The 20,071-nt window shown below is 35.6% G+C and overlaps 1 protein-coding gene across 3 annotated transcripts in view; it reads right to left on the bottom strand.

Annotated features, from left to right (window-relative positions):
* MEIS1 (Meis homeobox 1) overlaps positions 1-20,071 on the bottom strand; it is a 176,289-nt gene that overhangs the window by 22,642 nt on the left and 133,576 nt on the right. For all 3 annotated transcript variants that reach the window (XM_087882276.1, XM_087882278.1, XM_087882277.1), the window contains exon 9: positions 13,706-13,782. In XM_087882276.1, coding sequence (XP_087738402.1) covers positions 13,706-13,782 — 77 coding nt within the window. The remainder of the gene's footprint in view (positions 1-13,705; positions 13,783-20,071) is intronic.

Below are 20,071 nucleotides of genomic sequence, written 5' to 3'. Positions count from 1 at the left end.
GGAATTAAACTTCTTTAAGGACAAAATACCTTCAAACAAAGGGTTCCTAAACCTATTCAAAAATAGATCAAGTCCTGGGCTTCCAAACAAATTCCAGGTTCTTAGTCTGCTTTTGATAAACCTTGATACTCTTTTATAAAGGTTCACTTTGCATTTCCTAAAAATAAAATTTATGTGAGGTGTTTGTGTATCAGCTCCACAGTATAACTGTATCAGTCTTTTATTGTTATTACCTTACTTTTATTCATCTATTATTGTATATACGCACACATTTTGTATCTTGGATTTCAGCTAAAGCAATTGGAAGGAAAAATATATTTTGAAACAAGTATACAACTGTAGAAGATTTAAACAAAAATTGTAATTCGATAGTTATGTTACTAGAGCTTATAACTTTCTCTAGGTAACAGGAGATGGAAATGAGATAGAAAGCTAAAGGGGATAAAGAATGAGTTATATTCAATTCTTCTCTGCCACCAGCCCCATTCCCCAAATCTGCTTTCCAGGGTCTCAAATACAAGTGGGGGTGGGTGGGAGATTTATGAAGATGCTTCAGAAATGCAAGAAGGGAACCGATTGTGCAAATTGAAGTCGGCACAAAAAATCTTGGCTATAGTCCAATGGATCTGGTCCCACATTGAAATATTTACATTTTTGCTAAACTTACCATTGGCATGAGCTTCTATGTGCTGCAGATACATTTGTTTAAAAGATGGGGGGGTTTATTCAAGGAAGTTGCATTTTGTTTGTAAATGAAATTAATTCCATTGCAGCTCAAGGTGGTAGAACTATAAGTAGGTAAACAAACTTTTTTCCCCTTGCCTCTTGCCGAAGTATTGTTAGGATTAGAAGGGGCTAAAATGTTATAACACAATGGATTTGGGACACTGAATATCAGAATGTCTGATAAGTCATTAACTCAAAGATTTATTCACCTCTCAAAGACTCCCACAACTGATTGCCAAAGTTTGCTTGTACTCATTTATCCTAAGCACCAGTGATCTCCCCATAGCCTTTCTAAAGGACAGTTATCTTTCTGTCTCAGCACCCTTGAAGATTAATTCCATGCAACTCAAAAGAGATTAAGTTAATTGCATGTATTTTCTGATGTTGAGAATTTTATTCCATTCCAGTGCTAAAGTTCATTCAGACTGTACTAAAAAACAAAACAAAAAATAGGCCACCCAGATGAATTTTTAACTCAATATTTATTAGTTGATAGCTACCCTAAAGTTACCCTAAAGACATTACCCTGCCAATAAAAGTGTGTATAGTCAAGGCTATGGTTTTCCCAGTTGCAATGTATGGCTGTGAAAGTTGGACCATAAAAAAGGCTGAGCGCCAAAGAATTGAGGCCTTTGAACTATGGTGCTGGAGAAGATTCCTGCGAGTTCCTTGGACTGCAAGGCGATCAAACCGATCAGTCCTAGAGGAGATCAACCCTGACTGCTCCTTAGAAGGCCAGATCCTGAAGATGAAACTCAAATATTTTGGCCACCTAATGAGAAGGAAGGACTCACTGGAGAAGAGCCTAATGCTGGGAAAGATTGAGGGCAAAAGAAGAAAGGGACGACAGAGAATGAAGTGGCTGGATGGAGTCACTGAAGCAGTAGAGGTGAACTTAAATGGACTCCAGAGGATGGTAGAGGACAGGAAGGCCTGGAGGAACGTTGTCCATGGGGTCACGATGGGTCAGACACGACTTCGCAACTAACAACAACAACAACCCTAAAGTTCCTTGTTTTTCTCTTGAGCTTTAGGCACAAGGATTCATTTTATTCATAATCCTTGAGAATAAATTTAAACTAGCTATGTGAATTTTAGAGTTAAGTGTTTAGATGTCAGCATCTATTGATTGTTTTATATTTAGAAATTATTTTTATTAATTCATGCTTCCTATCAATTTTTATTTTGTGTTCTGAAAGAAGACCATAACAAATGTTTCCATCTAATTACCTTGTTCACTGCTTATGGCCAGGATCCTACGTTATTTCCTCTTTATAACAGAGATTTAACACCATAGGAATTTTGTTTCTGCTATTATCCAGCAATCCAAACTAATTATTAAATATGAAAATAGTAATATTTAATATTAAATAGTAATATTAAAGAACTCAAAAAAGATCAAGCAGGTAAATTCTGAGCTAGGTAGAGAATGCCATATAATCTTCTATGAATTGAGGCAAAACACTGGAAATGGTATTTTCATTGTTTGAAAGTAAAGTATATCTCAACTCTCAACTAAACACCTTCAGTATATTTAAAAGCCTTGTTTTCTCTAGTTTATTTTGTCCTATTTGCACTGCATGTCTCCGATCTCTCATTTACTACTTTCTGTGTGTGTATGTGAAAACAGCCATGGATATCTGTCTTAAGTAAATTATTTCTTGATAAACAAGGTGTCTCACATTTTTTGCCAGCTATTATTTCCCAGCTATAAGGGATGTGGTAGCTCAGTGGCTAAGACACTGAGCTTGTCGATTGAAAGATCAGCAGTTCAGCGGTTCAAATCCCTAGTTTTGCATAACGGGGTGAGCTCCTGTTACTTGTTTCAGTTTCTGCCAACCTAGCAGTTCAAAAGCATGTAAAAAATGCAAGTAGAAGGTGGGAAGGTAACAGTGTGCCGTGTGCCTTTGGTGTTTAGTCATGCCAGCTACATGACCACGGAGACGTCTTCGGACAGCGCTGGCTCTTCGGCTTTGAAACGGAGATGAGCACCGCCCCCTAGAGTCAGGAATGACAACACATATGTGCGAGGGGAACCTTTACCTTTATTATTAACCAGATTTACAAGTATTATTTCTTTGGGCTCACTGAACTCAGCAGTGGTTTTCACATGCTCCATGGCTTAGGACCTGGTTATTTACGGGACTGCCTACTACCACAAACAGCCTCCCACCAGCCAGTACGCTCTCATAGAGAGGCGGGTGCCGTCAGCCAAACAATGTCGACTGGCGGTCCCCAGGGGGAGGGCCTTCTCTGTGGAGGCACCCACTATCTGGAACAAACTCCCCCCAGAGATATGGAGGATCCCGGATCTGCACACTTTCTGCCGTGCTCTTAAGACCCTCCTATTTCAGCAAGCCGGCCTGGCCTAATTTTCTCTCCTGTTTTAAAATTCTTTTAAATCGAAATTTTAATCTGTTTAAAATTATTGGGATTTTTAATTGTTTTGGGCTAAATTATTTAATCTGGTTTTAATTATGTTTCTAACTTTTGTATCTATGTATTTTATTTTGTGCCTGTTCACCGCCCTGAGTCCTTCGGGAGTAGGGCGGTATATAAATTTAATAAAAACAAAAACAAACAAGAATTATATTTACTTTTCTTAAACTTTCCTTTATTGCATTCATTTTGAAAGTTTCTTTAAAAAAATTAACATCAGGTATTGGATGTTACCATAAGCATGTCTCTTGTCTAACTCGGCCTTCTCAAATGCATTGGAACCTCTCTGAAAATTGCCAGTTAATTGCACTGGATCATGGGATTTGAAAAAAAAAAAATCAACAAAAGCTGCATTGTTTCACTGTTAAGAATGTCCTAACAAAGTACTATTGCTGTTATACAAATCATATACATTGTTATTTTTGGAAAGAAAAAATCATATTCAATTATGGGTTTTGGTGGTTTGTCCCAAGATCAACTGACCAGGGAACATGCTTGTATGAGAGTTGCTTGATAGTGAGATGGGCAGAAGGTACATTTAAAACATAAATATCTAAATAATGCCATCAGTGCCTTCCAGAAGCATGGGAATTTCTGCTCTGAGAATTCCAACTAGCATAGTCAAGCAAGCAAGGAGGCAGGAAAGCTTGAATTGCAGCCTGTCTGGAAGGTACCAAGTTGGTTAAGGCTGATTTATAAACTTTTCTTCAGCAACAAATTAGTCATAGAAAAGATAATTCCAAAACAAAATATATATCACAGTATAGTTGTCTTTCAAGTTATGGCTTCTTCTTGGAAGGTATATATTAAATTTTCTAATAATAATTTAATATGGCTCTTAAGGATCTTTATTATTATACATCCAAAACAGTTTTGATTGATTTTAAAGATTTTTTTTTAGAGTTTATATTATTCTATTAATTTTAAAGTCTATCCAAACTCTAGAAGAGTCTGCTTAGCTTTAACCTTCCATACTATATTATCTGCTGGTCTGCTATGGGTACTGTGCAAGGTGAGATCAGAACTAAAGATTTCTCTGTAGTGGCCCCAACATTATAAGTATTTCCTCTGCTATAGTCTTTGCACTCTGATCAGTCTTTAAATACAATTTGAAAATCTAAAATTAAAAGCTGGCATTTCCTATTCCTCGATGGTAACAAAGAATAATACAGTTTAAAGAATAAAATGTGCATTGTCAGACTAAGAAAGTAGTGAAACATTCCTCTTCCAAGTAATGGGAAGGGTGCGTGTTACTTTTTTGATGATTTTGCAACTGGAGTGAGTATAGTTCCATTTGGAAAGGAGCCAATGATGGTGTTTTGCCTAGTCTGATAAGATATCCTTATAGGGTTACAAAATAGATTCCAGTTAACTTTTGAACAATGCTGCACTCCGCCAGGGAGTCAGGTTGAAGCACTTTGCCTGCCAAGGCACTCCCTAGATGCAGGATCTCAGAGCATCTTCTCTTCTTTCCGAAGGGCAACACTTTGTCTCAGCAGAGCTCTCCAGTGTGCATTCATTCATTTTCATGGGTAGAAAGGGGATGACCCAATAAGGTCAGAAGACTGCAAATCATTGGGAAATTGTTGGGGGCAGCGTCTAGAAGTCCTCTCCTGCCCATGTGCAAAATGCTGGATGGCTCAGAAAGGTTGGCTTACCAGGCAAAGTATTTATCATGGATAATGGACTTTGACTTTTTGTGATGGATTGTTTGCTATGAAGAGAGAAGTTTGTGATGGACTACAGTGTAAAGGAAGTTTCCCTGGAAGGAGAGACATGTTCCAAGGGTGTGTGTGAGTATGAGAGAGAGAAACAAAAGGCATCATAGGCCAGAGCTGAATGCAAGCCAGAGGAAATAAGTTAAGATAACCATTCCCTAGATCCTCCCATATATCTGTTAGGGTTAGAGTAGTAAAGACTTAATATGGCAATAAATTAATTTGTGTGAGCAAATAAAGTACTGAACGTTGGCTGGAGTCTTCTATGTCATTCTTAGTCTGGGTCTGACAATTTGTCAGCCATATACTAGTGAAACTGCACATGACTGAGAGATGTTTGATCACATTGGGTAACAAAAAATAAATTCCAAAACCTCTGTAAGGTTTCACTGTTATGTACTGTTACATACTGTATTGTTTGGCTGGTTTTAGCTAAAAGTTTTATATTAACTAATAATTATAAATTCTCACAGGTTGGTCTTACCAGGAGTCTGTGCATAAATACATGAATAAATAAATAGCAAGTTCTGCTGATCAGTTCGTTCTAGTTAAATATAAGGAAATTGACAGATGTAAAAAAAAATACAGACATAAACCACAATAATAAAACATGGAAGATGAAAAGCATGAAATAATTACTAAAGCAGCTATGGGATATCAACAGTATTTCCAAATGCTGTTAAGTCAGCATTTACAGTCCTATTTTGAATGGGCACAATCCAAATAAACTTTTACTTATTTTAAGTGTGTAATTAAGTTTCCCACGATATTAAATAAAAGAGAAAAACCACTTTTTTCACTTCATAATAGCCATCTTTATATGCATTCTCAAAGAGCAATACCTATTTGGAATAATAAATTTTAAACAGAACTCATTACAGTTATATTGGAGAAATGCCTAAACATTAGAAGACCAGGATATAAATAAACCCTTTCCATAAATTTGGATTTTGTTTGACAAAACTGACATAACATGATGTTACCCTGCCTTTTATGCTACTGCACATTATTTTCTCTATCTGTTTTTTTGTTTCTTGTTTTTATCTTTTGCGTGTTTGTTGTTTTCCCTTGCCTTTTTTTGTCTTTTTACTATCTTGAGCAAACAACCTATAGCTAAATCTTTAAACAGCTCCTCTAAAGACATTATTAAATCATGCCTGAGCATAGGATAAAAGGAAAACTCTCCCTTGAAACATGATGATCCCTGATTGATTTTAGATCATTTACATTGGATAATTTGGGAAGGTTTAAAATTTACAGCCAAGTACTTGCATTTATTGTAACTCTGATTGCTCATAAAAATATTTGTAAATGCTTGAAAATGATTTGCAACCACACATCTAAGCACTTAAAAATGGTAAATAAAATCCCAAATTACCAGCCCCGATAGATAAAATCCAGTGCTATCCATGTCCATTGAAGAAACAGTGATATATATATATATATATATTAGCAGCTCCGAGTAAGCCTCCCCAAGAGCCTTGTGCTTTCAGTAAAGTTCCTAAAATTTTCAGAGTAATAATCCCAATACATAGGTGTTATGCAGCAGAAGTAGGAAACCTGCCCTAACTCTCTCAACTACTTTAAAATGAGCAAGGGCTTTATTTTTTCCAAATTGATACTGCAGTGATTATATCAATTTCCTTTCTAATGATTCCGGTCACCAGGCATAAACAATGCAATGTAATCCTGAGAGTTTGGAGTGCCTTTGGCCTCTCGTTTAGAGGAACAAAAATTTCATTTGCAATTTCTCAAAGCTGCTTCCTTGGACACAGAGACCACAGCATTGGGCCATTGGACAGAAAGCATAAGAATTTACAGGGGGGGAAAAAGATTGTGAGAAACCAACTAAATGATCTACTTGCCTATTTTTTTTTTAATTACACATACAGTACTTGTAATACTTAAATGCACTTGTATTATATTTGTAATAAAAGCTATTTGCTTCCTTTAAATACAGCACATTCCTTTAATGTTGTCTTAACACGAGAAAGGGGTTGGCTTTACTTTATAGTTTGATCAGCTGTGGTCTTTAATACGTTTTTTATGTGTAACTCTTTCTGTATCCCTTAATTACTGAGGTTTTCACCACTTGGAAAATAACCATTATTTAGACCTACACTGCCAGGTCTTTTTCTATGCTCCTGCAGATAAAGTAAGGTAAGAGAATGTACAATTGTTCATCCTATTACGAACAGTGGGTGGACTGAACAGCAGAAGGTAACATTGTATGGAAAGCAATGGTAGCAGCGGGAGAGAGGAATAAGGGATAAGAGTATCATGTCATACATACCCCCTTCTCCTTCACAAATCAATTACTTTTCATAAAAGTTGTCTACAATATCAACATGATGAATGCCTGAGTTTGTTAACTCAGTTTTAAGAGCGTGTCACAAAAACTTTGTTGAAATGCAAGTAGTGTTTGATGGGAAACTGTACCAAAAGACCTGCCACTTTTCATTTTCTATATCCATGAGTAGAGTGGCTACACATTTTTTTTTGAAAATTATAAGAAAATATTATAATATATTTGCATACAGAAAAGAATCCATGATTTTTCTCACCTTTTTGAGGTAATCTGTGCTTTGGCATATATTTTATCTCAGTTATTATGTGTCTACATGCAGATGTCGTTGAGTTCATTAGCAGCTTAAATTTAAGCTGTCCCTCCATATTTTTTCCATTCCTTCACATTAGAAATCATAAAACATGGAATGATTTCTCTTCTGAAATCTAGAAGTTTATACTTTGAATATTTTGATAGGCTTCATGGAACACTATCTGACCCTGTGTTTAACTGTAGTGTACATGTTACATTAGATGGAAAAGAAAGAAAGAAAGAAAGAAAGAAAGAAAGAAAGAAAGAAAGAAAGAAAGAAAGAAAGAAAGATCTGCTACTATCCCATTTCCCATGAGAGCCCCCTCCTCACTAATGACAATAGGTGGGCTTCAAAAAAAACAATTTCAAGCTCAAGGACAAGGAAAAGAAGCAGATCAAAGTTGAGCTAAATTAGAGAAAGTCAAAGCACAAGTGAGAGGGAGGAGCATGGAAAATACTGACCAGCAATTCACAGGTCAGCCCAGCAAAAAAAAAAACAAATGTGGTAGAAATCTGAGTATCAAATCGTCATGCAAGTGTTTTCATCTATTTGGATATAACGATGATCAACTAGTAATCACACTAGTTCTCATAAGAACACTGCTTTGGAAGAGGGGTCACCACCCTTCTCAATTAGTGAGTGCATATGGAATGTTGAAACAATCTCATTAGCACTCTCACAAAAATGGCTACATTAATAAAAGTATTTACCGTATTTTTCGAAGTATAAGACACTCCGGAGTATAAGACACACATTAGTTTTTGGAGAGGAAAACAAGAAAAAAAAATCTGCCTCTGCCTACCAGCATCCATCCGTATTCATCCGGCTAGCGTCCTTGCAGCAAACAGCAAACAGCCTGGTCAGCTTCAGCATGTTATCGCAGCCTGATTCAGCATGAGCAGCTGATTGGCGATTGGATTGGACTCCCGAAATATTGCCAATCATCTGTTCCAGGCTGCAGGGATCGCCACAGCACATTGCCGCCTCTGTGCGTCTCATTTTGGCCTCTGTGCGTCGACTTTTCGGCCTCCGCCCATTCCATTTTAGACCTGTTCCTGGCTGCGGAGATCGCCACAGCACATCACCGCTGATCTCTGCCTCCATGCGTCGTGTTTTTGGCCTCTACGCATTGCATTTTTGGCCTCCGCACACCCTGTTTATGGTATTTTTGGCTCGTTCCAGGCAGCAGGGATTGCCACCACCGATCCCCCCGCCTGGAACCGCCCCCAAAACATGATGCGTGGAGGCCAAAAACGCAATGCGCAGAGGCCAAAAATGGTCGAACGGTGGGGGCTGGCGGGTGGGTGGGGCTTCAGCAACATTAGCTGTATAAGACGCACAGACATTTCCACCCACTTTTGTGGGGGGGAGTGTGTCTTATACACCAAAAAATACGGTAAGTCACAAAATACCTGATTCAAAGAAAGGATACAAGAGGATGCTCCCCATTAGTTCCTCTCCTTCAGATGCTTATTTTTGCTTCTTCTTCTTTTTTTTTTTGAATCAAATTTTTATAAAGATGCATTGGAAGTATATGCAGGATACTGAATCATTTTTGGAAACAAAGTCTACCCTTCTAGTTGGCATTTTGTTTTTCAACATGCCTGCTTCCTATTTTTTAACAAGTTAAATGAATCAATAAATGTAACAATAACAATAAGCAAAGATGTTTAAACTAATCCTATTTACAACCATACAGTACTTTATATATTTTTTTCTTTCTTTCCCAATGACTACTACATGCTTCAGAGGTTGATCATAGAGACAAAATCTTATGCTTCTAAATCCTAACATTTGCCTTACAAACTTTTACTGTTATTTGAATTGTTATGTCAGATTCAGAGCTTAGAAGCATTTGTTTTCTCATTGGAAATATTTGGTATAAATTGCAAATTTATCTCCAGCTATAATGTTATAATATTCCATCTGATTTAAAATAATTGAAGCATCTTGTGATCTTATATGCTCAAAAAGCAACATGAAAGAAAATCAACATATACAGATAACTGTTACTTTAAATTTGAAATATATCAAAATAAATTAAGGTATTTTCAGAAAGCATTCTAATTCCCCCCCCCCTCTTTCAGAAGGCCATCAAATCCAATATATTTTTATTCAAATATCATGCTCTCAAGTCACAAGATTTTGTTTTTCAAGTAAATTTCATTTATTCACACATGCCATACTGCAATTATTCATAACTGATATACACCCAAGCTGCCATTCAGACTTCATTTAATCTCTGCAACATTTACTAACTCATCAGACTAAAAATGTCCATGGTTGTTAACAAGTTTTGAAAGATTTAAACACAGAAAAAATTTCCAGAGAATTACAATCGAATCATATATGTGTCAACTAAGCAAGGTAAAACTAGTCTATAGATTAGATTTTTGTTGTAGAAAAAAGAATAATTGTACAGTTCTCTACAATATAGCCATTAATTATTTTCCCTGAACTAAATTATGTTAACCACTTGGAAGTATTTTCCAAAGAACAGGCAAAAAGGGCTTATCACAGCTCAATGGAAAGACACCTGGAGAACAATCCATAAATCTGGTACAAGGCAAACCTATGATTGCCAATAGGTGCTACTACTAATTTGAGATAGCTGCCTTGGGCAAGTCAACATCTTGAGCTTAATTCTTCATTCTCCTATTGTACAATATATAACTGGCAACATTACAAATTGACGACTTAGAAGTTTTGTTAGGGATGTGTAAAGTATTTGAAAGAGGTGGAAATCTCACACAACTTTTTCATACATTGTTCCAGACTGTCTGTATGTACATGCACAGAAAGGGCTCCGCTTGTGCTAACACGTTTTGCAAGCACATCTTTTGGATGCTTCATACAGTCCTGATTTGCATAGTGTTTTAAAAATTTGTAGGAGTTGTAAACTTCATTTTAGTTAACTACTTTCTAGTTTATTGCTTTAAATTTTATCTTGTCAACTGTTTCATAAGCTGCTATAAAAATATTTTAAATTAATTTAACAGAGGACTTAATGTATAATGTAATATAATCCAACCTCTAAGGTAAATCTATATGATCCTGCCAAATTGCATTTGGAAGGCTAAAGTTGAGAGAGAATGGCTTGCTTAAGGCCACCTTAATTGTTTGATGTCAGAGAAAAGATTCATACCTTAAACAATGAACAGCTATAGTCACAGTGTACATAATTGTTCATGAAACATATTATCCCTGTATTGGCTTGTTTTAGCACAGCATCTGAAGCCCAGGAGTACCGGCTTAAGTTGTATAGGTGCTGACAGTGAAGCTCATTTCTATTTCTCTCTCAAGTGCCTTGCTCTTGAAAGTAGAGGCTAATCTAGGGCCACTCCAAGACATTTTGCTGCCTGAAGCAAAATCTAAAACACCCTCACCCTCACCAAAACTCTTCATGGAGAAATCATCCAGGCTGGCAGCTGAATTTTAATTCAGTGCTGGCTGTTTTTATTTCATTTGCATGTGGCAAAATAGTTCAGATAATACAGGGCAGGCAGTCCAGTGCATGTATAGCTTCGTCTATCTCCAATACCTTCTGGGCTTTTAATTTGGATATGCAAATCAATCACGTAGTCACTCTGTCTGGCTAATGATAGAGCGGCTCTTGTCTAACCCCTGTCTTGGGAAACAGGATGTTCCTGTACAAAGAGAAGTGCCCTAATACTTGACCAAGGGCTTCTCTAATATATATATATGCCCAATGCCATGATTTTTTTAGAATTTCGGTTTAGGAGTTTCAGCTGCTCAGGAGTCCGATTAAAAAAATAAAAAATCCTAGAGACCAGATGCATCACACAGGCTTTCTATTTGCACAACACTATTTAGAAATACTCTGAATTCATTAAAATGAAGTATTTAGGAAGCTATCATAAACCACATTGTTTTCCCTTAGGATATTACATGTTAGTCATACCCGGCATAATTGTTGATAGAATATTATCTAGGTTTCAAATCTATCCTTGAAGGCTAGAATAATTCACAAGCTTATAACAACATACAATATAGTTTATATATTTCTAGCCAATCCTGACTCAGGGAATATGACCTGTTCACTTCAAGGGATCTGAGTTCTTCAAACAGGGCTAGAAAATAAAGCAGTACAAGCCCTAACAAAAACTACTTTCTAAATTCCTGCTCTAACCAACATGCCTTGTCTCATTTGAACTCTGATGAACTCGGCAATCTTTTTTCCCTTTATTTCTTGGCCATTTTATTTTAATTTGGCTCTTAATCCCTTTTAATGCGACTCTTAAATAACTCATGTTTTAACATTTTGTTTTAGGTTATTAAACCCCACCCTTTAAGAAAATATTTATCGGATTATTTACATACATAAGACCACAGAAGAAATATTAAAATAAATGCACTGAATCACAACAACATTACAGCCGATGATATAGAAGTAGAACAAAAATGAAACCAAATATAAAATTCTGATTATTCAATGTAACGTAAGGGCTATATTTGAAAACTTGATTTCACAATATTTCCTAGGATTTATTACTAAGTTGCTAGTAGAAGACTAGAGATACCCGGATAGAGATATAACACTGCATTACTGTACATATGTGCAAATGTCCAAATGTGTTCTCCCATTTATATAAAAGCAGACAACACTATGATAACCTCATCATAAACTATTGTGTAAGTTTTTACCAATGCATGGCTGCAATATGTTTTAATTTGCCCACAAAGAGCGATTTCAGCAAACTTTGTAAGTAGTAGCATTACATATTTGCAAAATTGTATACCCATTTTAAGGATTCAACAAAGCGAGATACAGACGTACAAGCCAGGCATGTTCTTACAATAAATCTGCATCAAGTGTGCTTTTATATTCTGATGTCCTTATTAGTGATTAACACATAATTATTTATTATTTGGTACACGGCATTCAAAAAAATAAATGTAAATCAACGCACAAAGCATTCTCTGATCTCATTGTTCAACATATTTAAAAGGCTACAGCAATTTGATCTCCTACGTCTGCTGTAAGGTCACACCAATTGATAACCTTTACAAGCTGTGATTATATGAGCCTGTCTGTGTCTTACAGATAGCACTTTGTGAATTAATCCTCTGAAGCCAAATATATTGTAAGTAGCTTGTTATCTCCAAAGTACTAAATTGAAGAATACATGGGATTATATTGACAGAAATTACATTTTCTATAATAAGAGTTTAATATATCTGAAGCCCCTCTCTTTGGTCTCTAGTCATTCTGTCTGTGAAAAGCTGGTTAATGCAGGTGCAATAAAGCATCAAAACCAAATTTATTCACTAAAATGGATTACCCTTGTAATCAAAGTCTCAGCAATATTAATCTCTGACACTTTTGGAATAATAAGAAAAGAGAAAAAAAAATGTCTAGATCTCTTTCACGTTACACTTGGAGCTTGCCTGGGCCATTTCCTGAATATTACTTCAAAGATGATAAGATTTCCATATCATAAACACTAATCTAAAATTATTGGGACAATTAATTAGATTCACTTAATTTTACACAGCATTAGATTTCAATATAATTTAAATGCTGTTTCAATGTGAAGCCCACATTTCATATCAAGAACAAATGCACTAAATTGTTTTTTTAACTGTATTTTCCCCCTATTAAGAGCTATACTATTAGAAACAACAAAAACTTAATATATTTTAAGAAGTTTTATTTTCCCTCCTAAACCAAGATTTGGGCATTTATATTTCTGCTTGTTTTTTTTACTAATTAGCTTATTAGTAATTATGTTAACCAATTTTCTCCCTCATGGCTTGAGAGACATTAAAAGGATTTAGACAGCTCTATGCTCAACTGCAGCAATTCTGAATAACATTGCATGCAAAGGTACACTAAAATGAGTCTGAAATTACTATAATAATGGTCAATTCATTTGTAATTTCTTAGCTGTTGAGAAATTGATTTCGTGAAAGGTGGTCTAAAACAAATCTATTCTAGCCAATCACCATACAAACACTTACAAAAAGAAACCTAACAATTTCCACTGCTGTGTAAAAGCCAATAGCCATAACACAGGAAGAACAAAATCACTGGCTCCATTAGCTGAAAGCATTTTCTAGGCTAATGCTGGATTTGCCATCCTAAACTAGGAACGAAAGTAAGTTACTAAAAGGTGGATCATCATAATGCAAACCATTAGCTGCAAGTTGCCAGAGGCTGCAATTCTGATACTGGGTAAATACTGAAGTATAATTACTTACCAATTGTTCACTTGAAGTATTGTCAGCCCTGTGTCTTGTGCCAACTGCTTTTTCTGTTCTTCTGAAGGGTAAGGGTGCTGTAGGACAAGTAAATATGAATAAGTATCTCTACCTATGTATCTATAGTGTGGGTGTTTATTAAACAGTTTTATTAGCCATTTTCTTGAATCATAAAAACGTAGTATCTATAATTAGAGATGAAAATGCTGAGGTGTGTCACTCTCATAATTATTAATGGACTACTACATCATATAATTAATGGCAGTAAAAGACAAGTCAATTATAATGATTAGCGAAGTGTAGAAAGAACTGCCTGAGATACAAGTACTTTGATACTAAATGAAGACAGTTGTTGTGCCAGAACTAAATTTTTAACTCTTCTTTAAACGAATCATGCTTACTGTCATTTTCCGCATCTTGAATAAATAACTTCTTTCATATTCATGTATTGTTTGGCATATTTCTTTCTTGAATGCATTTTTTGTTCTAATGATTCAATCCAGCTGTCTAACTTTTGATTAAAATCAGTGATTGTATACACTGCTCAGAATTCAGTTGCTGTTAAGATTAAGGAATACAAATAATGTATCAGAAATTCCATTAATTTCAGCACTAAGTTTAGAAAGATTCTTTCTTGCTTTTCCATAGCTTCATATTGCATGTTTGTATGCATTCATTATATGCTGATATACTGATATAATTTACAGTAAAATTATAAACATTTTAAGACAGATCTCAGAGGCAATACTGTTTTCAGCTAAATATTAGCCTAACTTGAAGTTCTCCTTTCAATGAAAAAAATACCACCCAGTGTTGGCATTGATATGATCATAATTAAAAAAAGTGAAAGATTTTTAGTTCTAAAATTTTTTTTTTAAAAATCAAAGGCTGAATGCTTTATTCACATCTTCTCCTGAAAAAATATAAAAATCATAACCACATCAACATTTTAAAATTTGCCTTAATAAATAAATATTGTGGCAAGTATAGTGATGAGTTGTCCAGGTTGTAGTAATCACTGCACAATCATTTTTGTCAGTGTTTCAAGGTTATCTAGGTTTATATAGTGAAAAAAAGGCTGTTTTAATACTCTTACGAATGATTTCATCATTTTTAAAAACATACGCATAACGACAACAACAAAAAGAAACATTAACTGGCAGATCAATGATCCATAATGATTTGGGTTTTTATTTCCAAGAGTATTCCAAATTCTGAAAACTTATATTGTTGGTTAAAAGCCTACTCTCGGGTCAGTAACAATGGCCAGAAAGCTGTTCCTGGGCTGGACATTTCAGCTTTCCAACCACTGAAACAAAAAAGTCTGTAACAGGTAATAAAGGAAAACATAAGCACTATTGTAGCTTGACATTTTAAGATGAACTCCTGTGCAGCTAAAAGACATTTATATGCTTTATTTTAGAGAAATAGTAAAAGAAAATAAACATTGGATGGTGAAGATGATGGAAATCTATATAATCTGTATTCAGAAATCATGAGTGTAGGGCAGTGGTGGGTTGCTACCGTTTCATCCTGGATCAGGTGAACCGGTAGCGGTGGCGGCAGGAGGCTCCGCCCACCTGCCCAGACGCTTCTGCACATGCACGTGCGCGCACCCCCATGAGCAAACCGGTAGCGACAGGATTTGAAACCCACTGCTGGTGTAGGGGCTTTGGATCACTTCATTCCCTAGGATCCTATGTTGCCATCCATGCTTTATAATAGTTCGTTAGGCTGGGTTAATGGCTCTAGCTTTTGATATTATCAAACTGTGCTATCACTGAAGAATGGTTGCAGGAATTGGCTATGTCTAGTATAGTGAAAAGAAGGACTAGGGGTGACTAGAGTGTTCCAATATTTGAGGGGCTGCCACAAAGAAGAGGGGATCAACCTATTTTCCAAAGCATCAGAAGGCAAGACAAGATGGTTGGAAACTAACCAGGGAGAGAAGCAGCCTTGAACTAAGGAGAAATTTCTTGACAATGAGAACAACAAACCAGTGGAACAGCTTGCCTTCAGAAGTTGTGGGTGCTCCATCACTGGAGGCTTTTAAAAAGAGACAGGACAGTCAATTGTCTGAAATGGTATAGCTCAGGGGTTTGCAACCTGTGGCTCAGGAGCCGCATGTGGCTCTTTCACCCCTCTGCTGCAGCTCCCTGTCATTCAAAATATGCCAGTGTGCGACACCAGCAGGCACACGATTTATTGAGCTTTTCAACCCCCGGAAGGCCAACCATGGATAAATCCAGGAAAAGAAAAGTTTCAGAAGAAAACAGAACATTTAATTCAACTACATATGCTAGTTTTGTGGCCGCTCAAGAAATAGTCAGGCACTGGAAGGGTTTTTGTGGCTCCCTGTGGTTTTTTTTTTTTTTTTCCCTGTGAGAAATGGGTCCAAATGGCTTGAGTGTTTAAGGTTGCAGATCCCTGGTATAGCTTGAGCAAGGGTTGGACTAGAAGATCTCCAAGGCCCCTTCCAACTCTGTTATTCCATTCTGCTCTGTTCACTGGGCTCATTTTGATCATTTTCTGTAGTACTGCAATTATTCTTCAATTTGAGATTATATTCTCAAATTGTTTTGGGGAGTTTGCAGTCAGATTAATGGGACTTTATTTACTTAGACGGAACTGCTGCTTAATCTAATATTCAAAACCATTTTCTTTCTCATATTGCTTTACCACCATCCAGATTTACATATCTCAGAAAGCTATGTCTAATTCCATGCAGGAAGCAAGAATTTCCAAGACAGCCTCAATCTACTAAGACTGAGAATTCTGTCTCCGGGAAGCAATTTTCAATTGTTCTGGACTTTTTTGAAATAGATGCAAGAACAGATAAAATTAGCCATCCGAATAATATAACTACTGTAAACAAAACACATGCACACACAGCCACATGCCTGAGTATACTAAAATATTAGAACAAAATTATTTCAAATTGTGGTACGTTTTCAGTCATCTGATCCTTCTTTCATGCTCCTCTTTCCTCCCCTCCCCCACTGTCTGGTTATTGGCTTAACATCAATGTTCAGTTTCATGAAAAAAACTGTAATTGCGATAATCACATGAAAGCCATTATTTCATGGAGATAATCTCTCCCAGGGGGGAAAAAATCATAATGAGGCTAGTTCTTAAAAAAAAAAAACAAAATCCAAAATGTTTCATATGCTTGAAACATTATTTTTTATAATACAATTTTTGTAAGGAAGTAAGAATTATTCCTTCTAAATTGCAAGAACGGCACTAAATAGACCAAGAATGAACATGCCATAGGCTAGGCCATGTTAAAATCATTCAAAGCATTGTTGATTTCTCATCCTTGAGGCAAGGAAGGCACAGGCTACAGGCTACAGGAGATAAGGCGCTGCAGCAGAAGGATGGGTGATATTCCAGATAACTACTATTTTAACATTAAAACAGGGGAAATTCATTATGCAGAGTGACAGATTTAATCTATCAGTCATTCCTACTTTGCACTATCATCTGGTTGTTGTTGTTATTGTTTCAAAGAAGGGAATCCTATTTAAAACCAGTCAATTATTAACATCCCACTGGTTTTAGCAAAGAAGCATACTTATCATCGAGATCACTTTGAGATATCAAAGGAGATTTGGCCACTGTTCAATAAACACTGACTTGAGATCTTTACTTTTGATGTGTACATTAGCCTCATACCATTATCTCTTAAAAGCTTAATTATTTGCACACAATTGATCAAGATGGAACTTGAGAAAGGATTCACTCAAGTCTCTGGGAGAGCTGCAACACATTAGAAAACAAAATCACATTTAGATTTTAAAATAAGAATTAGTGATTAGGACCATATATAAAGCAAAGCACTAGCCAGAGCTATTCTTTCTGGAATGTTTTTTTTCCATTTGATCTTCATTAACACTTTCAAATTGAGAAAAGCTATAAAACACTGATTATATATGATCAGATTTATGCTCCCTTCCCAGAATCAATCCAACGTGTATCTCCCTTGAAATAATGCATATTGGAAAAAACCCAGTATGTATGTATGTATGTACAGTATATATGTATGTATGTATGTATGTATGTATGTATGTATGTATGTATCTGTTTGTGTGTGTATGTATATATGTATACATATGCATATACATATACAGTACATATACATATACATGTTTCAAATTACAGGTGAGCAAACTCAGTTCAAGCTTCACAACAGAATTCTGATAGCAGTGACTTTTATGAATTTATTATTTATTCAATAATAAATCAGAAGTTATTTCATACTATTTCAAAATCATCATCATCATCATTTTAGATATTGTCTATCTACTGCAGGATGAAGGCCTTTTCTGTATGTGTCCAGCTAATAAGGTCCTGAGCTTTTTTTTTTTGCCAATTGGGCCCGGAATCCTTGCTGATGTTGTCACTCCATCTTGTTTTAGGCCTCTTTTGTGCATGCTTTTTATCAAATGGAATCCATTCTATGACTGCCTTAGTCATACAAATGCATTTCAGAATATATTGTACATTGCCACATTTAAGGAAACAAGAATGGCTGATTCCAAGTGACTTGCAGGGGAGTTTTGACAAATGAAAGATATGTCTGGGAAAACCGCAGCAAAGCCCAAGGAATCGGTCGGTTCCTTAGAAGCTCTCCAGATAAGGACAAGGTGAGAGATTGCCCACATGTGGCTGCTTCTCATGAAGAGACTACAGAACAGCAGTTTTCAGTGGGTTTGAGTACCAGGAGATGAAGAGATCAGTTACCTTGCAGAGCCTTTTAAAGAACACTAAATTCACACTAAATTCTAATTGCTTTTGGAAATCACTTCTTAAAGCTATTAGCCACCATTAGAATGACAAGTTTTAAATGTTGTCAGGGTGAGGTTATCTTCAAAATAACATTTTGATCTAAGCAAGTTACAAGTGAATTAAAAGTCCAGATAAATTTGGAATATTGACTTTTACTATAAGTTTGTGGAAATAACTATAAAATTGAATAGCTTCTCATGGGAAGCAGACTTGTTCTGGCTAACTTTCCTGTTGTGTTTTTTATCAGGGCAACCTGGTCTACCCAAATATGGGACGGAGCATACTGCTTCTGCTTTCGTCTTTCAGCCCCAATCCAGGAGCCTTCGCAGGCAATCGCTTTCACGACAAACTATTTTTGTGTTAAATTTATATTTACCAACAAAGAAATAAAGGGAGACTAGTATAGATCTATTTCAAGCTGTTTGCTATTGTAAGATATTACAAAGATAAGCAACTTTATGATTTTAGAAACTGAACACTAGAGCATCTAAACACTTTAAAGCATCTAAACAGAAGGAAAAAACAGAAAAATGTTCTTCATGTTAGTTAATATTGGGACTTTTAAATGACCCAAAACATTGTAACATCAGAAACATTAAAGGAGATATTTGAAGAATGGAGCAGAAGATAGTAACTGCAATATTGTGTTGGTAATGATACCTGCTTTTATGAATAGACTAAGAAGTGACAGATGTAAACCAAATTTTATCTGAAAAGACAGAGAAAGTATCAAAGGTAGTATACAAATGACAGACCAAGATAATGATTGGGAAAACAATGCTTGATATACAAAAGAAACTGGCTTCAGTTTTAAAAATGAAAAAGAAGATATAAATGATAAACAAGGAGAATGAAATTATTGGGTTTACAAAAGAGGTTTGTTAAAGCCTTGAAGAAACCTGTGTGATGGGATAAAGAATTGAAGATAAATCAAATCCTACATCAATATTTGAAAATTAAGACTGTTAGAAGTAAAACGAAGAAACATATTGTTGGTTTATTTGATCAAGGTTAAAATACATTCTCTCTCTCTCTCTTTTTTTTTTTACAAAGTTCTGGCAAAGTTGCTTAAGGACTTTTTGCTGACACCAGGATTAAAAAGTTGACTTTTACTGGATCTGCTTCAATCTAGATAAAGAATGGGATATGAGAGAAAGAGATATTTGTTTGCAGTATGTAATTTATAAGAAATAGATGAAGTGTTCCTAAATTTATTTAAATTTGTGATGAAGGTTGGAAGTCACTTCTTTATATAGTTTATTTTTATTTCTTTTTGTCCTGCACTTTTGCTGTTTTTTTTCTATTCTATTCTCTTTCTGTAAATTTAGTTTGTGCTGTAATCAATACTCTTAATATAAATTATATTTTTTAAAAAGAGCATGACTGATCCCCTTCTCAGAGTAATAACAACAGAAACTCTTACAGCACCTTGAAAATATTGTTTTAAAAGCTTCTGTGGATCAGTGTCCTCTCAGAATAGCGTAAACAAATAAGCAATTGAAATGGTACTTTGCCACCCAGTTCCAGAAGGTTTCTGCTTGAGTCTCACATGGTTTTAACTATTATACACTTTCCTTA

The sequence above is a fragment of the Pantherophis guttatus genome, chromosome 1, assembly GCF_059756535.1.
Source record: "Pantherophis guttatus breed Tessera chromosome 1, ASM5975653v1, whole genome shotgun sequence".
NCBI lineage: Eukaryota > Metazoa > Chordata > Lepidosauria > Squamata > Colubridae > Pantherophis > Pantherophis guttatus.
The sequence above is the reverse complement of the archived record's forward strand: the minus strand, read 5'-3'. Positions and strand labels throughout refer to the sequence as shown.